Source organism: Opisthocomus hoazin, chromosome 17 (genome assembly GCF_030867145.1).
Source record: "Opisthocomus hoazin isolate bOpiHoa1 chromosome 17, bOpiHoa1.hap1, whole genome shotgun sequence".
NCBI lineage: Eukaryota > Metazoa > Chordata > Aves > Opisthocomiformes > Opisthocomidae > Opisthocomus > Opisthocomus hoazin.
The window spans coordinates 4,075,947-4,097,467 of record NC_134430.1 but is presented as its reverse complement, the minus strand read 5'-3'; the positions used below and the strand labels follow the sequence as shown (position 1 = coordinate 4,097,467).

At 55.6% G+C, this 21,521-nt stretch overlaps 1 protein-coding gene across 1 annotated transcript; it reads right to left on the bottom strand.

Annotated features, from left to right (window-relative positions):
- Positions 1-14: 14 nt before the first annotated feature.
- On the bottom strand, positions 15-20,293 carry SELENON (selenoprotein N). Its single transcript, XM_075438100.1, has 12 exons — positions 20,095-20,293; positions 14,575-14,692; positions 13,626-13,756; positions 12,924-13,136; positions 11,948-12,072; positions 11,005-11,142; positions 9,272-9,353; positions 8,105-8,293; positions 6,990-7,095; positions 5,649-5,761; positions 4,849-4,950; positions 15-2,879 (listed from the first exon to the last, which is right to left on the bottom strand). Exons 1-12 carry the CDS (start codon positions 20,200-20,202, stop codon positions 2,709-2,711), a joined length of 1,596 nt encoding a protein of 531 aa, XP_075294215.1. The 5' UTR covers positions 20,203-20,293; the 3' UTR covers positions 15-2,708.
- Between the last annotated feature and the right edge of the window lie 1,228 nt (positions 20,294-21,521).

The following is a 21,521-nucleotide window of genomic DNA, read 5'->3' as shown; positions in this document are numbered from 1 at the left end:
TGCGGGAGGCCGAGGGCGGTGGGACGGCTTTAACGAGTGCGGCTACAGCCGGGCCCGGCGGCCCAGGCGGCACCGAACCGCGCGGGGCCGCTCCCCCCTCCCGGCCCCTCGCTGGCGAACATCGGCCCTGGCCCGCCGCGGGTTTCAGGCCAGGGCGTCACGAAGCGCGGGGCGGGGGGGGGGAAGCGGCGCCTCCTCCCGCCGAGGCACCACGAACCCGGAGAAAACAACTCCCCGACGGACAACAAACTCGGCCGGGGATCGGTCACAGCTTCAGGCCACGGCTCCCGCCCGGGGAGGCCAGTGCAGCAGCTCTGCCGAGAGCGGGGCGCACGGTCGCGTCCCCCCGGCTGCTCCGGCACCCCCCAGTTTGGGGTCCTCCAGCCCCCTCACCCCGGTGTCACCGAAAATCCAGGAATAAAACCACTACATTGGTGTTACGAGGTTTTATTCCCGGATTTTCGGTGACACTGGAAGAACCGGGCCGGGGATGGCCCAGGCTTGGCGTGAGCGGTGATGGTGCTGCCGGGGAGCCCTGTGTCCGCAGGGGCAATGGAGCGATGCGGCCGTGCGGAGCCCCAGCGAGCGCGGGGCAGAGGGGCTCTGCAGGGCCCGTTCGCCTTCCGAGACAGAAAAGCACCGCAATGCCTGCCTGCTCGGCCACTGCCCTCTCCAGCCCCTTCTGCTGCGAAACCGGTGGGAGGGAAAACAAACGGATTGCGCTGCGCTTCCCATGCCCAACGGCCAGGCACCACTTCCCAATCTGAAGGCCCTGACCGAGGGGCTCGGGAAAGGTGCAGCAAAAACACCTTTGGCTCTGGAAAAGCCAAAAGGGCGGACGTACACTGCAGCTGCCCTCCCAAGGAGCCGGGGCCAGGCACTCGGTCTCTTCTGCTGCTCCCTGCTCAGGCCAAAGCCCCCTACGGGACAGGACTGAAGTCCCCTGAAGGGACAGGACCGCAGCTGCGACAGGAGCTCGGTCTCCAACGCTGCCTGGAGGCTCTGGCACTTTCCGCAGCTGAAAGCGCTGCCAGATCCACGCCTGTCGTTACTGCAGACCCCTTGGAGTGCGAGAAAGTGCAGAGCTGATGCATAGTTATAAAGCCGATACTGAGTAACATCCTGGGGTAATTAATCTCACTAGAGCAATTAGTGAAGCTACACTGGCTCAGCCCAGAGGTCCATCTAAGCTCGGTCTCCAGCCACGGATACAGACAGGAGGGCTGGGGCAGGGAGGGGACAGGGCAATCACCACTCCCAGGCTCCTGCCAGGTCCTGGAGCCCAGGAGTGAAAATACCTCTTCCAAAAACATGGCTTTCCCCTGTTTGATTTGGTCCGACAAAATTGTGCTTCAGAGAGCAGAAAAAGCATCAACGGCCACGGCTGTTTGCAGCCATCTACGGAAGATGCTTTGTCTCCTCACTCTCAGGACTATGCTCTAAAACCCGTTCCATTTAACCTTTCCTTCTCCAGATCACACTCACTCTGCAGCCAGGCATTGGTACAGAGCAGGAGAAGGGACAATGGCATTCTGTCTGAGCAACTTCTTTGGAAAAATCTCCTGAACACTTTTCTAGTACTGCTGGCTTTTAAAACTGCTCAGTTCTCAACCAGTTAATCCTCTCAGGACAATGCTGAACCTCCCGTTCCCGAAGGGAACTTCATCACGGGTCACCGTTCAGCGCGACTTGGGAGCTCAACGCAAACACGGACGGAGCATTTCACCAACTCCGAGGAGACACTGGGAGAACAAAGCTCTCAAAGCCGATGGGGGGAGCGGCCCTGGGCTGAACGGGGCCGGGGCACTGCTCACTGCCCTGTCCTGCAGCCTGGAGCGCACGTACGGCACTGGTGGAGCTCACGGGCTCTGGCCCCTGATCCCCCCGAGTTAATCCCCACCTGATGCCTCTGAGCTGCACCGCGCCCCTGCACCCTGATCTCCGTTCCTAATTTCACCGTGTCAACCTCAGCACCTCCCTCAGAACCCGAGTCAGTGGGCCTGCTCTCGCACCACGTCACACAGGGTGCTGGGAGGAGGCTACTCCAGAGCACAAGCCTCCAGTTTGCACCTCCTGCTTCCATGTCGACACACTACCAGCTACAGTCCCGTTATGCACCGGTTGCCACTGCTGTCAATAAACGCCATCGTGAAGAGCCGGCACCCAAGCCACAGGGCAGCTCAGAGCTGCCGCTGGCGAGCAGGCATGGAGGACAGCGGCTGCCAGGAGGGAGCTTCCCGCCCGCGCTGGACTCTGCGCCTTCCCACGGGGCACAGGCGCTCAGCACGAGTGTTGGGTCGTAACAGCGATGCTGTTCTCCGGGACGCAACACACAGTCCAGTCCTCGAGATCAGGGCTTCCGGGTGATGCCTGGTACAGCCGTTACACGAGTTTCATCACAGAGTCTGAGCAGGTGCTGGAAAAACACGAGGGTGGGTGGCAAAGCAAGGCGTATGCGCCGAGAATGTTTACGGATTCAAGTATTTTCACTCCTGTAAAAATTTGCCTGAACACAAAAGGGCAGGTTACGTAAACTGGTATCACTTGAAACTTCGCCCGAAGCCAACATCCAGAGCAAAGCCCCAGTCCTGGCACTGTCCGCACCCTAACATCAACGTCTGGCATGAAGATAAGGAATAACTGCTGTAATCAAAATAGACCTCTGAAGTCTTTGGCCATTTCTGTGGCGTATTGGGGTGCCTTTGCTTTTAGGTCTGCAGGTATGGTTTTGCTCTTTGCAGTCCTTCCTTCAGGAACTGGAGGTAAGTTGCAGTTGAAGGGTCTTCAAAATTGGTTGAGAAACTAAAGATGCTACTTTCAACATCTTCAGGCTTCATAGAAGTAATGTCCAGGAAGTAGTTAGCATTGATATGGTGAATCTGGGAAAGAAAACAGAGGAGGAGACTTTAAAGGCCAGAAGAATTCCCCATCCACTGCCTTGGCCTCAGGTGACAAGACTGGAACAACTCTTACAGAATCTCTAATAATTTGCAAATGCTAATTCAGCACCCAGCATTCAGGTTTGCGTTTTACAGTCAGAGAAAGATGGGTGAAAGACAAGGGTCTGTTTCTTCCCTCAAGAATGCTGACCCCTCCCTTAGCTTAAGAAGAAGATGAAGGCAATTTGGGAAAAATCACGCAGGCGTAAAACCTGGCTCTGAGCAAGGGCTGGGGCGACGGCAGCCTGACCACGCTGGCTGCTGGGGTGCGTGCTCTCAGCCCAGCGCAGCAGCAAAACCAGCACCTGAGCTTCAGACGCTGCTGTGCCTTCCGCTCCCCCGCGGCGCTGGGCAAGGGGGACGTGCGGCCACTGAACTCGGCAACCTCGCCAGGCTGCGCTGCAAAGGCAAATGCAGGGTCCTGCACCTGGGGAGGAACAACCCCGGGCATCAGTACAGGCTTGGGGTGGACCTGCTGGAGAGCAGCTCTGCGGAGAGGGACCTGGGTGTCCTGGTGGACGACAGGTTAACCATGAGCCAGCAGCGTGCCCTGGCTGCCAAGAAAGCCAATGGGATCCTGGGGTGCATCAAGAAGAGTGTGGCCAGCAGGTCGGGGGAGGTTCTCCTCCCCCTCTACGCTGCCCTAGTGAGGCCCCATCTGCAGTGCTGTGTGCAGTTCTGGGCTGCCCAGCTCAGGAAAGATGAGGAGCTGCTGGAGAGAGTCCAGCGGAGGGCTGCGAGGATGAGGAGAGGACTGGAGCATCTCTCTTACGAGGAGAGGCTGAGGGAGCTGGGCTTGTTCAGCCTGGAGAAGAGAAGGCTGAGAGGGGACCTTAGAAATGCTGATAAATATCTGCAGGGTGGGGGTCAGGAGGATGGGGCCAAGCTCTTTTCAGTGGTGCCCAGCGACAGGACAAGGGGCAACGGGCACAAACGGAAGCAGAGGAAGCTCCAGCTGAACCCGAGGAAGAACTTCTTCCCTCTGAGGGTGACGGAGCCCTGGCCCAGGCTGCCCAGAGGGGCTGTGGAGTCTCCTTCTCTGGAGATATTCAAGCCCCTGCTGGACAAGGTCCTGTGCAGCCTGCTCTGGGTGACCCTGCTTGGGCAGGAGGTTGGGCTGGGTGACCCACAGAGGTCCCTGCCAGCCCCTGCCATGCTGGGATTCTGTGATTCTGTGAGGCCGCTCGCCAGCCCCCAGCCCCAGCTGGAGGGCAGCCGCTGCACAGACAGCAAGGAGTCACTGCACATGTTACTAGCGAGTATCTGGGAAGCGTGGGGCACACTCAGCTTAGTCCTGGCAGGATGCTCCACTGGGGACAGCCCGGCCGCCGACACACAGCAAAGCGCTGCTCTGTCAGGTGTCAGGAACCGCTCTCCTTCTTCAAAGCCAAGGCGGGAGGGCTGGTGGGGAGCACAGCAGAGCTGAAGCGTGTGGACTTGCTAATGGCTGATCCACTGTGACAAACTTGGGGAATTAAGAGAAAGATAAACATGCTAGAAGGTGCTGATAAGGAGAGATTTTCTCCAAAGCATGAGCACAAGGGACAATGGGTGCAGGAAACAAGTTACGATGGCTTCCCAAAGGTCATTGAGTCCAGCCAGGGACAGTGAGGAATCACAGGCAGACATTTGGTTCAAGTCTGACTGATTCCCCGTCCCGCCCAGAGCTGCTGTTGTTCTGTCTCTGAATAAGAAGACATTTGTTAAAGGTTTCTTGGTAGAGCTGCTGTCTGTCTGCCAAAGCACCCCTGAGAGCACAGCCCCGTGAGGGACTACGGCCCCACAAAGGCTCCAGGAGTCAGGGAATGGTTGGGGCAGCGGACACTCGCTTCAGGGTCTGCAGATGACCCCGAGGAGAACACATTCCAATGGGAAGAGCCAAGCCCAGCTGAAGGGGTAAGGAACGTACCACTGTGCCGTTGGGGAGGCAGATGATCATCTCCACGGGGAAGTTGTATTTCTCCAGGTGCAGGTCAGCCAGCTTGCTGTAGAACTCATTCTCTCTGTTGCTCTGTAAGGAGACCCCAAAGAAACCTGTTGCACACCCCAAAACCAGCAGAACGGCGCAGGAGGAGTACACTGAACACAGGAGGAAGGGCGCGACCGAAGAGCTGCTTTGCACCACGGTGGTAACTGCTTCCATTGTTGTGATCTGCTTTACTATTCCCTTTCAGTCAGTCTCCCTCACATATCAACCGCAGATTTTCTCCCCAAACAATACAATCACCCCATCACTGGCAGTTCCCAGGCACACCAACAGTCTGATCCCAGCTTTTCCCAGAGTCTCCAGCTCTGTGACCGACCCCAGCTGACAGCACAGGCCCAGAGACAGGCTCCTAAGCGGGGAAAGGTGCCATCGGAAGACTCAGGGTTCAGGCAGTATTTGGTTGCTCCCAGGGTTACAGAGAAGTCAGTTTGCTGATGGCACAAATGGCCTTGGGCAGGGCCATCTCACAGTGAAGCGTCTGCTTTAGCTTTTAAACTTAGCACCACGGCAGAGCGAAGGGGGTCATTGTGCCATTTTCTTAGCCTGCCTCCATCTGCTGTTGGCTTGGCCCCCGCAATCGCTAGGATGTGGAGAGCTTGGAACTGAAATCCCCCACTGGCACAGGCGCGAGCTCCCCCCTCCTGCTGGCACCCCCGTGCCAAGCACCGTCTGCGTTCACCGGTGCCGAATGCAAAGGCGGCAGACACGGCTGCGACACTCACCTGCAGCTCTTCCAGCTCCTTCACCAGTGACCAACTGCTAATGAAACTCTCGTTCAGCAGGGCGAGGATGGGCGAACTTTCCAGGACGGTCTCCCGGAGAGTTCGCCCTGAACCTGGTACAGGAAGAGAAGCAGACAGTGGTTTGCTGTGGTTCCTGAGCTGACTGTTGCCATGTCCGATGCCACCGTGATGCCAGCACTCTGCTTGCTGGGGCAGCTGGCTCAGGCTCCCCCCAGCCCGGCCCATTGTCTTTTTTCTCTTTTGTTGGCAGCTTTCCACAGCTCACTGTTTCCCATGTGTGCTGCTGGGAAAGACAACTCACCAGAGCAGACCTCAGCCACTTGCAAGCCAACAGAAGGACCAGCACAAGCTTGCCAGGGAGGCTGACTGGTGTGGTGCATTTAGGGAAGGATCAGGCCCTGCAGATCCACCCTGAGTGCCTCTTGCTGTTCACGCTGAGCAGAGCCCATACATGCGGGAGAGTTTTTAAGGGCAGACATGACTAAAGATACTGCCCCTCTCCCACCCATCACTCCTGCTCAATGTGGCATGCAAGTTCTCAGGTGTGGGGCTGGGGGAAAGAGCTACACTTCAGGAGAACCCCAAGCTCACATCTGGCTCTGGCTTCTCCTGTGCAGGTGTGAGGGACAAAGCAGAGAGCAGTGTCCCTCTCACAGAATCCCAGACTGGCAGGGGTTGGAAGGGCCCTCTGTGGGTCACCCAGCCCAATCCCCTGCCGAAGCAGGGTCACCCAGAGCAGGCTGCACAGGAGCTTGTTCAGGCGGGTTTTGAATATCTCTAAAGAAAGCAGAATCCACAACCTCCCTGGGCAGCCTGGGCCAGGGCTCCATCACCCTCAGAGGGAAGAAGTTCTTCCTCGGGTTCAGCTGGTGCTTTCTCTGCTTCAGTCTGTGCCCGTTGCCCCTTGTCCTGTCACTGGGCACCATTGTAAAGTGTCTGTCCCCGTCCTCCTGACACCCATCCTGCAGATATTTAGAGGCGTTTCTAAGGTCCCCTCTCACTCTGCAGATGCTGCCTCTACCCAAGCAGACTGAGAGAGGAAAAGAAAAAGACCAGACCCATGCCTGCACCTCAACAAAGGCACCTGAACCAGCGAGTTGGTCTAGGGCTTGTCTCAAATAGATCTGATCCTACCGCTGCAGACCTCAGCTCTGATCAGTTAATTCCTCACTTCCAGCCCTTTTCTATTCAGCATCTTCAGGGCCAAAATGAGTAACACAACATCTGCCGCTGGCTTGTGACCAGCTCCCTGACCCCCGGCTCTTCTCAGAGCCTGCACGAGGCACATCATTCCTCCAGCCACGTGGGGAGCATCCTCACCTCAGCAGGACTGGTCGTCCAGGGCACCCCACAGCAGGATCGAGTGCACCAGCTTCTTTTCTGCTTTTGCTCTCTCAAAAGCTTGTGTGAAGGGAAGATAGGAAACCTGGAGGCAGAGAGATAGCTTGAGAAACAAAGAAAGAACAGCCCGTCTCAAATACGAGCAGGGTCTGAAGGAACCAGACCTGCCACACCCCACAGGCGACGCGCACAGACTTCAATCTGCAGTAGCTCCTGCGGAATAAAGCAAATGACAATGGTGGTGCAGTCCCCAGGGCAACTTCATCTCCTGGAGAGGCTGCAGTGAGCCCCTCACAGCATGCGGGCTGCCACTGGCACCCGCAGAGCCCCACCTTCACACACTGCAGAGAGCATCTGCACAGCCGCAGGCAGGCTCGCTGCAAACACACCTCAGCAGCCTGGGAAATCCGGCCTTGAGATATTTATGACAAAACCTCACCGAAACGGTCTAAAAACTGGCTGTGAGGGACCCTGCAAGAGACTGTTCCAACTGCTCAAATGAAGGGAACTTCATGAACATCTTGGCAGCCCAAAGGGACGTTTGTAAGCTCAGGCACAAGGAGGCAGCCGCTGAAACGGGTCCCTTCAGCCAAGGAAGCAGTGACAGGCAGCAGCCATCTGCTCCACAGGCTACTGGCATGTTGTATAGTGTGGGTCACCCAACGCTATCAATTTGTGTCTCGCTGCAGGATGCGGAGGCGCAGGCAGATTGTGTGTTTTCTGCTGATAAGGAAAGCTGGGTCCAAAGGTAGCTGAACGGTGCAAAAGCAACGCCAGAGGAAAACCATTTGTAAGCAGCGCGATTACCTGCTTCACTCACAAACTGCATCGGCAGCTACTGATAAGAGGAAGGAAGGATGAGCCTACATTTGCAATACCAGCCTGGGACACACCACATCTCGGCTCTGCTCCTGCCTGTGCTGCTGTGCGACCCCAAACGGCCTTTCAGGGCTGCTGTATTCCCTCACACTGCTCTGAATGCTCATCAGGTTGTGGCCTCTGGTTTCTGCTGGTCCTCCAGGTGGCTGGACATCTCAGCGAAGATGACCTGCCCCAAATAAACGCGCCAACGAAGAGCCCGGCCCCTTCCTCACCTTCTTAAAGGGATACATGGCCACTTCCAGCTTCTGGGCTGCCTCTTCCCAGGGGATTTCTTGCTGCCAGGTTATCTCTTCGAACACAAACTGAATGGGCTCCCCTGAGGGATCCCTGCTGTCAATCACATTCCCATTCTCGTCATGGATCACAGAGGGGATTGAAGGCCCTGTTGATTCCAGCTCCATCTGCAGGAGAACAGGCTGAGAGTTGGACATTGCAGACATCCCACTCCTGTTTTTTCCATACTCCGGGACAGGATAAAGATGCAAAATAAAACTGTGCAGCTTCTAATGGAGATACAGCTTGATCTGTTGTCTCCCGGAGCTGCACTTTAGCAGTTGCAAATGTGTTTTATTTGGAAATAGCAGGAAAGCAACTTCATTTCCTTCAGTTACTGTCTGACTGCGCTCACTAGATTGGAAATGCCTGAGACCTGTTCACTCTGTGTTCCCACCTTCACAGTGGAGATTTTTGGCTGTGTGACACCAGATTCTTAAAATCACTGGGACCTGCTGGGCTAGTCAGCAGCTCTTGCTCAGGCCACCAGCACGGCCGCTACCCAGCTCCTGGCCAGCCACAAGAGGGTGCAACAGGGAAAGCTCTTCAGGAGCTTCCCTTTAGTTCCCTGTTCTGGTACATCTGAAATCATTCTGTAAGCCTCTTTTCCTGACTTTTGGCAATTAAAAAGAAACATGGTTGTAGTTAAGGAGAAAATGGGACTGTTAAATTCAGGCATTCAAAATCCTGACTCATGATTCCCGTCCTAAAAGCTGGGGTTACCACAAAATAGAGGAATAACCTCATGCAGTTTCTAAATTTAGACACTGTTGTTCATACACCCCTCTGGGCTCAGAGCCTGGGTTCAGCTCCTGATCTCCCCCCCACACCTCCTTTTAAAAATGGAAAAAGTCACACGACCCCAGGAGCTTAGGATTCAACTCACACAGAGGGAAAAAAAAACCCACCACAAGAACTGGCAACAGGGAGCCACGCCGCTGCAGACGACATACACAGATCAACAGAGATTATATCATTATATTGAAAAGTTCAACAGAAAGCTCTAATGAACTGGGATAACTGAGGTTATACAGCTCAGGGCCACGGCAGAGTAAATCCCTGCTGAGATGCTGCATGCACACAGAGGACCGAGAGCGGCTACAGACCTGAGGCAGGTAACCGATATCCACTTCCATGTTGCTGCTTTCACTCGCCCCATACAGCCACTCCATATCGACGTTCAGAGACCTGCAAGGCGAACCCCACATGGTCAGAGTCGCCCAAGGCTAAAGGTGTGTATGGCAAACCCCAAACAAATGAGAACATCCAATGCTCCTCTTGCAGGGTCAGCACCGAAGCCCAGAGCCTCTGGCCCCCTGGAGATCACCCTGTTCCCTGCACAAGACCAGCAACACCAGCTCCCTCCCGGATCAGGGGCCCAGACACCCACCCAACACGCTGGGCAAACGCACTCACGCCTTTGAGTACTGTCAAAGTAAGGAAGAGTGAGGTGTCTTTGCTCCCTCTTCCTTCCCAGCACTTGACTTGCACATTCTGATCCTGCTGAACTTTTAAAAGTGTTTTTTTGGAAGCAAAAGGCTTTTGTAAGGAGTTGCTGGCAGAGCCGTAAGTGTCTGCTTGCTGTAACAAATGTGCTGACAGAGCCATAGGGATTGAGTCGCCAGCGTAATGTTATAATAGAATTATCACTCCAGCCGTCGTGAGCAAAGAGATTTGAAGCCTCTCTCCCCTGAAATGCTTCCAGCTGCTTGCCAGAGAGCAGGAATGAGCTAGTGCAAAGCTATGCACGCAGAACCTTAACCTGTGAAACACCAAGCAAAAAATATGTTGAAGTGAGAGCATCAGGCTTTGCTGAACTTCGGTGCTTGAGGCCAGGCACTGGGATTGCCAGGGGCTGCTCTCCAGCCCCTGTCTCTCCCCATCCTCCAAGGAACAGTTACTGGTGAGTGAATCAGACCCCGAAATGGGTCAGGGATCCTCAGAGACCAGTAGAGATGCATTTGCCAGTTTTACAGACAACTGCAGAGCTCAATTCACTCAGATTTTCCAGGGACTCAGCTGAAAAGCATGAGCTCATCCATCACAGGCACCCAAGGACCCTTCTGCGGCCAGCAGCAGGCATCTGACATCTGCCAGGGCCTGCTGCGACACGTCAAGGGGAGCAGTGCTTGCAGCAGTGCTACTAACGAAGAGGCTGCTGCCTGTCTCCAGGACAGTATCAGGACAACTTAAATTCCCCATCCCTGTGTGTCTTGGAAGACACACATGGGAAGACACACAGGGATGGGGAATTTAAGGTGTAGCTCCCTCTAAAGTGGTTTGGCACAGGACAGCACAGGCTCGGACGCTCAGCTGAAGCACGTGCCAGCTGCAGCCAGGTTGTAAAAGGACAACAACCCCCAGCCCCGTGTTCCACGTCCCCAGCAACCTCCACCCTGCTTCTCCTCCGTCCTTCCCTGCCTCTTCCAAGCCAGATGCCCCCCAGACCTGTTGATAAACAGCGATTCCAGAAAAAAATTGCATCAGAAACAGTTTAGGGAGCAACTGTATCTGCAGAATTGAGGACGTGACGACCACGATGACCGTCGGCAGAGAAGGATGTGTGGGGAAAACAGATAAGCAAACAGCAGAACTAGCCTGCCCAAAGCTCCAACTGCAGATCGGCCTTCCCGGCACAGGACAGGATGCCCACCTACCGCAAGCGACAGGGCTGTCACTGCACTCCTGTCTTCATATACAGAGCCCACCAGCCTCCCCCCAAGCACGGCCCCCAGTCCTGCACAGGACAGGATCCCAGAGCGCCTGGGTTCCACTGGGCCTCATTTATAACAATCCTCAAGTCTGTTCAGCACCCAGGAAGAGAGAGGAACCACTGTACCTGTTGTTAGGGACAAAGAGCTTAAACTCTCGGACGTGGGAAGAATCCTTGGAGAGGACGATGTAACCAGTGAACTGGCCTGGGGAAAACCAGAAGGGGAAGTCTGGTGGCTCATTCAGCTGAAACTCAGCGTGGATCCTGAAATGAGAAAGGAGCCATCAGCTGCAGTGCCGGGAGCAGAGAATGGATCATGCACTGCGGATGACAGCAGGGAGAAGTTATCTCCAGGCACCAGAAATTATGAAGCTAAATTGGGGCAGAGAGGATCAGTTCAAAAAGCTTTTCATGTCACACAGTGAAGAGAGTAAAAGACTGCAGCAGATCCCCTGGGTCAGGATCATCCTTTCGGAACTGGGCACTAAGTGTCCATCCAGAAAGGATGAATTACCATTCCTTGAAACACAGGAACAGACTAAGACCCCCTCAGCGTTCCAGCCAGCTTGATCAGGCAAATAAAAGCTGTATGTAACACTCTCAAGTAACAAGAGAACAACTCCCCAGACTCTCCCCTTTGGAATGGCACTCCATGCCCCCAGTTAACCAAAATCTAACGAATTTCTTGCTGATCAGACTCTCCCCTTTCAGCCAGGGATAGCTCCAAACCAAGGGTAATGGAGAACGGCCGCTGTCCTGCATCTGGGCGACAGCCCCAGCCTCACCAGGGACTCAGCGACCCTGGGACCACGGGGGGCCCTCTTCAGGCGTCAGCAAAGCATCACACACGGGGGCAAGGGTGGGCTGTGAACCACCTCTTCCTCAAACTGCTTTGCCTCCCTCCCAGCCAGGACACGTCTGGTCTTGCTTGGGAACACAACTGCACATGCAATGACACGCACACTCTCTGCCACAGGCTCAGAGCAGCCTTCTCCACTCCCCCGAGACATGGGACAAATTCAGAAGTGCCCCCAAGCCCTCCTCTAACACCTCGGACCCGTGGCCTTACCTGAACGCTATGGTGTAGTAGAAGGTGCTGATGGCTTGGATGCATGCCACAGCTCCTTGGGGAGCGAAGCGGGTTTTGACGAAGGGGCGTGGGTGGAACATGCTCAAAAGCCTGTGGATTATGATCTAGGGAAAGGATTGTAAGAGAGCAAAAATGAGAACAGTTCCCCCACTGCAGGTCAGCTGTAGCTCCAAAGTAACTCCCCACCAAATCAGGAAGGCAAGAGAACTGCTATGACTTAAAAATTAGCTCGGAGACCTACCTAATCACAAAACAAGGAGATAAAGCAAGAGACTGCTTTTAAAAATAAATCCATCATCCACACTATTCCCATTGTTTGCAAGTTTCCATCATCCCAGTCGGCTGAATGTCTGAGCACGGTAAACTGATCTACGAGGCTGCCTCCATCAATACTACTTAAGACTTTGAACGAGTGGGTATGCGATCAATAAGCACACCAGGCTGCGGAGGTGTATCAACCGTGTGATCGCTAACGCCCACCCGGGCACCCCGGGGGAGAGCGCTACACACGCCTGGCTTTACCAGCTATGTGTACACATCGTTTCACTTGTCAATGGAACGCTCCCCTCCGGGGTGGCACTTGGCAACTGTTCCACGAGGCACGATCACTTCATACAAGTGCTTTCTGAACAACCCTCTCCCCTCCCTGGCCAGGAAAGACCAGCCTAAAAACCCACCCAAAGACTTAAGCAAAGCAAGACAAAGCTCCTCAACTCGGCCTCATCTGGCCATGGCAGACACCCAGAGCTTTTGCTTGCTCTCAGTTCTACCTCCAGTTTCTGAGACGGTGCTCCTGGCTGTATGCTGCAGCCGTTTTGCTCCCTTAGAAAGTCCAGGGAGACATCATGCAATAGCCTTCTCCCTCTAGGGATTCCTGTGAGTCATCTGGGCTATAAGGCGGAACATTTCTACAAACTGCCTCTCAAGTATATAGAAATTGAGTTTCGTATCTCACCTCTTTGCCCTTGGGAGGCGGAGGGTAAAATCTGTTGTTGGAAAGATACCCAGTGAAGATGTTCAATTCACTAGGAATTATCCACCACGGATCCCCAAGATCCAGTTTATTCTTCGGAGGAAGAAAGGCTTTAAACTGCCTGGCGAGCATCACGCTCATAGGGGCTGCTGGGGCAGTCCAATTCCTCAGCCCAGACAGAGCGACGTGAGAAATCTGTGAACAAAAGACACTATCAGAGCCTAGACCAGACTCGTCCAACGTGCAGTAGTGCTGCTGGATGTAAGCGGGCTTTGGAGAAGGGGAAAAAAAAATGTATCGCGTTTTAAATTCTTCCTACCACCCCAAACACCACCAAATTGTTCTGTCAGCTTTCAGCGACGTGAGTAATAGGAAACGGGAGAGAGGGGAACACACCGCGTAACACCACCGCTTCTGGACTCGGCTCCACGAGAGCCATCTCTAACGTTTGCTTCTAGCTTCCCAGGAAGGGTGTGTTAATTGGGGCACAGTGCTGCTGAGTGCACTGAAAACAATGAAACGCTGCAGAAAGCAGCGCTCTGCTCGTCAAAGCAAATCCCACGGGCTCCAGCGAGACCATCCCCCCCTCCCAACACGCTAGCACTTCTTCCAGCTGAGGTTACCAGCCCACAGGACGTGTTTATACCACAGTTTCTGGCCGTACACATCCTGCATGATACCTACTCCCAAGAAACCGTCTTTGCTCTTTGTCATTGTTTCCATGACCAAAGGCTGAAATTTAGCCACAATGGACAACGTCTCCCCGCTCGGATCAGGCGTCTCCTCCTCTTCAAATTCTGAGATGGGAGCAACCCCTAGACAAAGGGACAGGACTGTCAGCAGCTGTTTCCCCTCCCTCCCCTTTTCAGCAATTGTGAAGCGCTTACACATTTATCCTGGCAAATCCAGGAGCACTGGGAGCTTCCCAGCTGTCCCTAGGCCACAGCGGCAGAACTGAGACCCACCCCAGAGACCAGCTTCAGCTGCACAAATTGAAGGGAAGCCCTCCTTTTAGCAGAGGACTCTCTAAGCCCCACGGCTCAGTTAAGCAGTCTCATTTCACCTAGGAGGGATCAGAACACATGCTGTAGCCAATTCATTACAGCACCAGCAAACAACTGTCTGCATTTCGACTGCACTGTACGCTCTCCTGTACGTTATTACCACCACGCTTCCTCCTGCTCGGCACCACCAAGAGACATTTGCTACATGCTGGCAGAGTCTCCAAACGCAATCTCTCACAACTGCTATCTGAGAGAGACCGCCACAGCCAGAGGAGCATACGAATGAAGCGCTGCGACTCGTTGATAGTTTTGGCCTAGCCCGGCCCGAGCTGTGTTTGTTACAGTCCCCCATCCCAAATCCCCTTTAAGCTCCAGACAAAGTATCTCATGTACTTTGTGAGGCCAGCAGTGGGGTCTTCCGTCTTACAAAAACTCTACTTTGGGAAGTGATGTCTAGTGCTTAAGCCTTTTCAAAAACACGTGGAGCTTAGCACCCTCTCTTTGTGTAAATAAGACCCAAAACAGCACCCAGAAAAAATAAAGACATGAATAAAACCTGTTGAGTGCATTATCTTTGACTTTCGCTCGGTCTGTGTGGAGAGAGCTCTGCAAGGTAGACAGACACCTACCCGTCAGCTTCTCAGCTATCGGCTTGAACTCTTCTGGACTGAGGTACAGATCGTTGTTTGTGTCCAGGGAAGAAAAGAGAAAGAGCCCCTCACTTCCCAGAGACTTCAGTGCCAGCTCCTAGTTGGGGAAGAAGAGGCAAGCGAGATTTCATTCCAACGTCTTGCAGAAATCCACTCCGGCCACTCTCAGCTTCAGAGTTAATTTGCATTCTTTCCAGCACACAAACACAGCCATCAAATCAAAAGATTAACGCCCCTTGGCAGGATTTGGTGCTATTTACAACAGGGATCGGTGTCCAGGAACTGTTGGCATGAGCATATTAAAACTACATCTGGCTGAGTAATTCAAACTGAATCATTTGCTCAGAGTCGGCCTTAAAGTCTTTTGTCAGAAAAATCTCCAAGCTCTTGCAGGTAGTTAGACCGAAACGTGCAGATATTCAGCGCACCTGGAGATCGTGATTCCTGTAATTAACTGACACAGTGAGACAAAGGCAGTCAAATACACGACTATCCACATTACAAAACAACAGAGGAAATTAATGGAGCCCTTGTAACTCTGCAGAAAGCAACTTCATTTCTACTGGCGCTGCGATCCGCGCCAGCATCACCACACACCACTGCCCTGCTCCAGCCAGGTTCCCCGCCGAGCCTCCAGCCTCAGGCCTGGACGGGGGGTCTCAGCCCCTCGCTCCGCAGGGAGTGCTGCCTGCTCACTCGGCCGCACATCGGGGAGCCGCAAACCCCACGGTCTTCTCCAGAAACTTCTGCAAGGTCCCAGCCACCCGTGCCTCAGTTTCTCCTTCTGCAAAGCCTACACGGAGATCATCCAGTGAAAAACACCACTGAAATGGAATGTCTCCCTTGGAGCATCCCCAGAAAGGCTCTAGATGCTTCTAGTCACTTCCACTCGGCACTGAAGGGAAAGGGACAACTTGCAGGCAGAAGAAGAGAGCTCCACGTTGGTGGGAGAGGAAGAGAGACATACAGCAAGTCAGACAAGCCCCATCACCGCCAGCCAGCCTGCAGCACATCCCCTGTGACCCATCATTTGGGGAAGCTTCCCCCGCCGCCCCCGTAAAAGCCTGAAGCTGCAAGGATAAATACTCTGTATTCTGCTGTTTAACCGTGTTTATTCTCTGTTGCCTGCAGCACCATTACCATCCCCAGAGCTCCTGAACTAGTTTATTTTCCATCTGTTGCCTGCCAGCCTGAAGCAGCACTAATGCAGCCTGGAAGGCTTTGCTCCTGTCAACTGCAGCAACAAAAGCACTTAAGAGCCTTCCAGGGCAGTTTCAGGACTCAGACAGACAGAAATAAAGACCCTGGAATACAAACTAGAGATGTGGACGCAGACAGGGCTGAGCAAAGACAAGGAGGGGGGCGTGCAGGGACCACACAGCTCAAAAAAGGAACGGAGGAACAAGATGGTTCTGTATCTACGCACAGGAACAATCCACTCCAGACTGTCCACGTTCCAGGGGCCAAAACCGAGCCTTTGTTCCCCAAATGCACGGGGATGGCCCTGTAAACAGATGACAACATTTTCCTGAGCCATTGCCCTGCTCCCTGACAGCCCGGTGCCAGGGTCGTGTCACGGAGCCTGGGGCCAGGCTTCAGCACCCCTCCCGGCTCCAGACGCGCTTGTGCACGGGACGTAACGCATTCACCTCGTCAGGGCCCGTGCGACCGCTCGCTGTCTGGGAGCCGGCTCGCGGCGCAGGGAAGCGCGCAGGGAGCCCACGACGGCTCCCTGCTCTGCAGAGGGGGCTGTCCTGGACGTTTGCTGAGCTCGGAGGAGACGCTCCATTTCCTAGTCCTCTCCACAGCGCACCAGCGATTCCCTGCTGATGAATCTTTTGGAGTCTCTCTTCTTTTTGCACTTCACAGACATGGACCTCAAGGGATGGGAGGCAAACGAGCGACAAAGTTTTTAGTTCGTTAGACTGCCTGCTGCTGTAGTATTAGGAGAAAGCCATGATCATTTACCTAACAGGGCTGAAGGCATAAAGAGAACCAGTTACACCCCCCCTCCACAGAAGGACATCTCTGACTGCGTCTAGGACAGCAGAACGTGAAGTGGGGAACGCGTGTGCCTGGTGTCGGACGTCAGCATCCAGAAATCAATCCCAATTGAGAGCACACTGCCATCCCCTCAGCCTGCACTTCCACAGAGGTGAAGCAACGAAAAACCATCAGACAATTATTCCTACAGCCGCAAGTGGCCAGAGATATGGCAGCTTTGCGGTCAGGCGGCTTACGTGAGTGCACAGGTCTCATCGGCGTGCCCGCAGCCGGCTGAACGCAGCCTCCCTGCTAAGGGCTCCTGCCTGCTCCAGACGATGCTGCCCGCTCCTGCCTGCTCCAGACGACGCTGCCCGCTCCTGCCTGCTCCAGACGATGCTGCCCATTCCTGCAAGCTCCAGACGACGCTGCCGTCCCCAGAGCTGGCTCAAACAGCCACTTCTCCAGCAAAGGCGCGCTCCGGGCAGCACTGGCACAGCACGTCTGCGTAACCCCACTCCCTCTGGAAACCTTCATTTCCGCGCTCCCAAAGCAGGGCGGCTCAGCGGCAGCAGCGCGTGAGCCCCTCCGCGCAGCCTCAGCCGCACCGCGACCGCACCAGGACCGCACTGGGGCCGCAGGGACCCACCCGGCCGGAGATCAGACCCCAGCCGCGGAGGAACAAAGAATTCTGCAGAGCACGCACCAGTCCTGCTGCCCTCAGCCAAAAGGGACCATAAAAAAAAATCATGTTTAAAAGCGGAGAGAGACATCAGAGGGCTTGGCCTTTCGCTTTCTGATAACATTTATGTCAAAGAAAGCTCTCCAGAGCTTGTGGTTTTTTTCTTTTTTCTTTCTAATCTGGGATTATGAGCAATAAAAAGTTCCCCTGTTGGTGCCAGAGGAGTAAGACTGAGCTTTTTCAGTCCTTATGTAGACGAGGAGAGCTGTGGTTTTCACAAAGAGTTTTCTTCTCCCACCTGCTTGTGGGTTGTTTGGCTAAACAAACATCTCCATAGCAAGAGACAAGACATATGTTCCAGCAAGGCGAAGGAAAAATAAAAACCTTGGGCTGTTCCTGTTTGGTTCTCCTCTCCAGCAGCGCCCAGTCACAGCTGTCTGCCCGTGTTCTAGGAGAAGCAAAGCCTCCAGAAGACCTGGCCTGTGGTCAGGCAGGGCTGAGGTCCTCTCAGCCAGCCCGCGAAGGACGGTCCCGACCCTTCTGTCCCTGCCAGAAGAATTCTTCTAATTGGTTTGAGCCATTTCCCCCATTTTTTGCAATGCAAGAAGAGACAAAGAAAAGAGGCGTCCTTTACAAACCCTTGTCTTTCTTACTAGAGAATTATGAAGCCTGCTCTTCTCTGTGAACCGCTTCAGATGTCCAAGGGCGCGCGCCGAAGCGAAGAGCCAGGGGAGTACGATCTCCCAGGCAGGTATGCCTTCTCCAGAGCACGCAGAGTCATTCGAATGACACGGATCACAATCAAGCCCAACGCCAATCATCAGCCTCATTTAAAAAAAACCACAACCCCCTTTCAAAACCCCTCCCGTTCTCCAGCTCACGTCCTCCACCCTTTTGCTGCTGCAGAAGTCAGGGTGCACAAGACCTGCATTTTTAATATGAAAAAATCCTACAAATATCTGAGAGTTTGGGGTCTTTTTCCCAGCAGGAGGGAAAGACACCTTCAGCAGGAGCAGCTGGCCTCAAGGACACGGTCGCTGCTGGTGCCTGGTGGTCACCATGGCTCTGTGGGTGCTTCAGCCTGGTGGTGGCCAACACAATCCCCCTGGTCACCTCAAGCCTGGTGTCTACCACAGCTCTGCAGAACTTCAGCCTGGCAGTGGCTACCTTGAGGTGATAGCCACTGGCCTGGGGTGAGTACTACAGCTCAACGGTTCCCTCAGCCCGGCTGTGGCCACCACAGCTCCACAGTGGCCACCTCAGACTCCATGGCCACTGATGTCTGGTGGTGCCTACAGTCTGGCTGGTGGATGCCAGAGCTTTGTGGTCCCCACAGCCTGGTGATGGCCACCTCAAGCTCCACGTCCGCTGATGCTTTGTTGTCCCTGCAGCCTGGTGGTGGCTGCCAGGGCTTTGTGGTCACCACAGCCCGGCGGTGGCCACCTGAACCCCAGCAATCTCTCCTGGAAAACCTCAATCCCAGCAGCCACCGATGCCTGGAGGTCACCTCAACCTGGCCACAGCCACCTAAACCTCAGTAGCCATTAATGTGTGGTAGTCCCCTCTGCCCAGCAGCAGCCACCTCGACCCCCAGTGGCCACTTCAACCCCCATGGTCACCAATGCCTGGTGGTCCCCTCAGGACTGGTGGCCGCCTCAAGCCTGGTGGCCACTGGTGCCTGGTGGTCACCGCAGCCCAGCAGCATCCACCTCACCTCCAGCAGCCACTGATGACTGGTGGTCACCTCAACTCTGCTGCCCATCTCAACCCTGGCGGCCACCTCAGCCCAGCAGTGGCCACCTCAACCCCAGTGGGCCACTGACACCAGGCAGTCGCCTCAACCCTGGTGACCACCTCAGCCCAAGTTGCTACCGCTGCCTGGCAGTCATCTCACCCTGGCCACAGCCACCTCAACCCCAGCAGCCACCTCAACCCCAGTGGCCACCGATGCCTGGTGCTTCCCCAAGCCTGGCAGTGGCCACCTCAAGCCCAGTGACCACCACCGCCTGGTGGTCGACTCAGCCTCCAGGGGCCACCTCAACCTCCAGTGGCCATTGATGCCTGGTGGCCACTGCTGCCTGGTGGTCACCTCAAAGCCTGGTGACAACCTAAAGCCCAGCAGCCACTGATACCTGGTGGTCCCCTCGAGCCTGGTGGTCACCTCAAACCCAGTGTCTACCTAAAGCCCAGTGACCACTGATAACTGGTGGTCCCCTCAAAAGCCTGGTGACCACCTAAAGCCCAGTGGCGACTGATACCTGGTGGTCCCCTCAAAGCCTGCTGGTCCCCTCGAGCCTGGTGACCACCTAAAGCCCAATGTCCACCTAAAGCCCAGTGGCCACTGATACCTGGTGGTCCCCTCGAGCCCGGTGGCCACCTCAAGCCCAGTGTCCAGCAGTCACTGATGCCTGGTGGTCCCCTCAAGCCTGGTGGTCACCTCAGGTCCAGTGGCCACTGATGCCTGGTGGTCCCCTCAAAGCCTGGTGGCCACCTCAAGCCCAGTGTCCACTGATGCCTGGTGGTCCCCTCAAAGCCTGGTGGCCACCTGAAGCCCAGTGTCCACTGATGCCTGGTGGTCACCTCAAAGCCTTATGGTCACCTCAGCCCAGCAGCGACCACCTCAGCCCCAGCGGCCACCTCAACCCCGGCGCCCACCGACGTGTGGCGGTCCCCTCAGCCCAGCAAACCCCCCTACTCACCCCGATGGCCGCCCTCACCCCCCCGCGGCCTCACCACCTCCCTCACGAACCCCACGACCGCCATCACCTCCGCCCGCCATTTCATGCCCCCCTCCCTCCCCTCCTCAGGGCCCGCCTCCCCCCTTCCCCCGTTACCTGCTGCCGGGCTGCCTCAGCGTCCCGGTAATACTTCACGGCCACCAAAGCCGCCAAAACGGCCAAAGCCAAAGCCAGGCGCGGAAGGGCCGCGCCGGGACCCGCCATTCCCGCCTCCTTCAGCGCAGCCGCTCCGCCGCCATGGCCGCGCCGGCCGGGGGGGAGGCGTCAGGCGGGCAGCGGCGGGCGAGGAGGGGCCGGGGCCGGGGCCGGGGCCGGGGCTGGGGCCGGGCGGGAGCTGAGTTCTCCCCGCGGGGCCCGGAGGGAGGGAGAGGGGCGGGCGGGGGCCGGGGCCCCCGCCCGCCCCTCTCCCTCCCTCCGGGCCCCGCCGAGGCCTGCAGTCCGGATCCTCCGACCCCCCCGCTTCATTTTCCAGTCGTGAGGCGATGGTCGCCGATCCGCAGCCATCACCCGGCCCTCAGCCTCCTGCCCCCCCGAATTTCCAGCCATTGCTGGCATTGCGAGTCGTTTCCATGGTCCTTTCTGACACCCCCTCCACCACCACCTTTGTTCTTTGGGCCCTTCGGGTTCTTCCGCACGGTCGCTCCGTGGCCGAGAGACATATCTATATATTTCACAGAATCCCAGCCTGGCAGGGGCTGGAAGGGACCTCTGTGGGTCACCCAGCCCAACCCCCTGCCCAAGCAGGGTCACCCAGAGCAGGCTGCACAGCACCGCGTCCAGGCGGGGCTGGAATATCTCCAGAGAAGGAGACTCCACAGCCCCTCTGGGCAGCCTGGGCCAGGGCTCTGTCACCCTCAGAGGGAAGAAGTTCTTCCTCGGGTTCAGCTGGAGCTTCCTCTGCTTCAGTTTGTGCCCGTTGCCCCTTGTCCTGTCACTGGGCACCACTGAAAAGAGCTTGGCCCCATCCTCCTGACACCCACCCTGCACATATTTGTAAGCATTTATTAGGTCCCCTTGCAGCCTTCTCTTCTTCAGGCTGAACAAGCCCAGCTCCTCATAGTCATTTTAATCTTTCCTCATAAATCCCGTCTCCTCCTCACGAGCCATCCCGCACCGCCACTGAAATCCCCTGATTGCCGGGGAAGATTTAGTGCCGCTTTCTGCTGCCGCGGGGCTAACGGCACAGAGCGTTTGATCTCGCTAAGGGTAGCAAGAAGCGTTTCATCCTTTGAAGCTTTTTCCTAAGCCTGCCTAATCATTTTTGTTTTCGGTTTTAAAGAGCGTTTTGGTTGGAGACAAGGAGAGCATGACCAAGGCATTAAGAGAGCGGTGGCAGCCGCGTCGAGGAAGGAGGAAGAGGCAGGCAATCCTGGGCAGAGCGGGCTAGGAGCGTGCAGAGTTTTGAGCAATTCCTGGGACAAAAAAATAAAATAAATCGCATCGTGCACTTTCTCGCAGACCACAGCGAGACTGGAGGGAGCAGGGCTCCGCTGGTGAAGGGGAGGCACAGCCTCCTCCTTGGG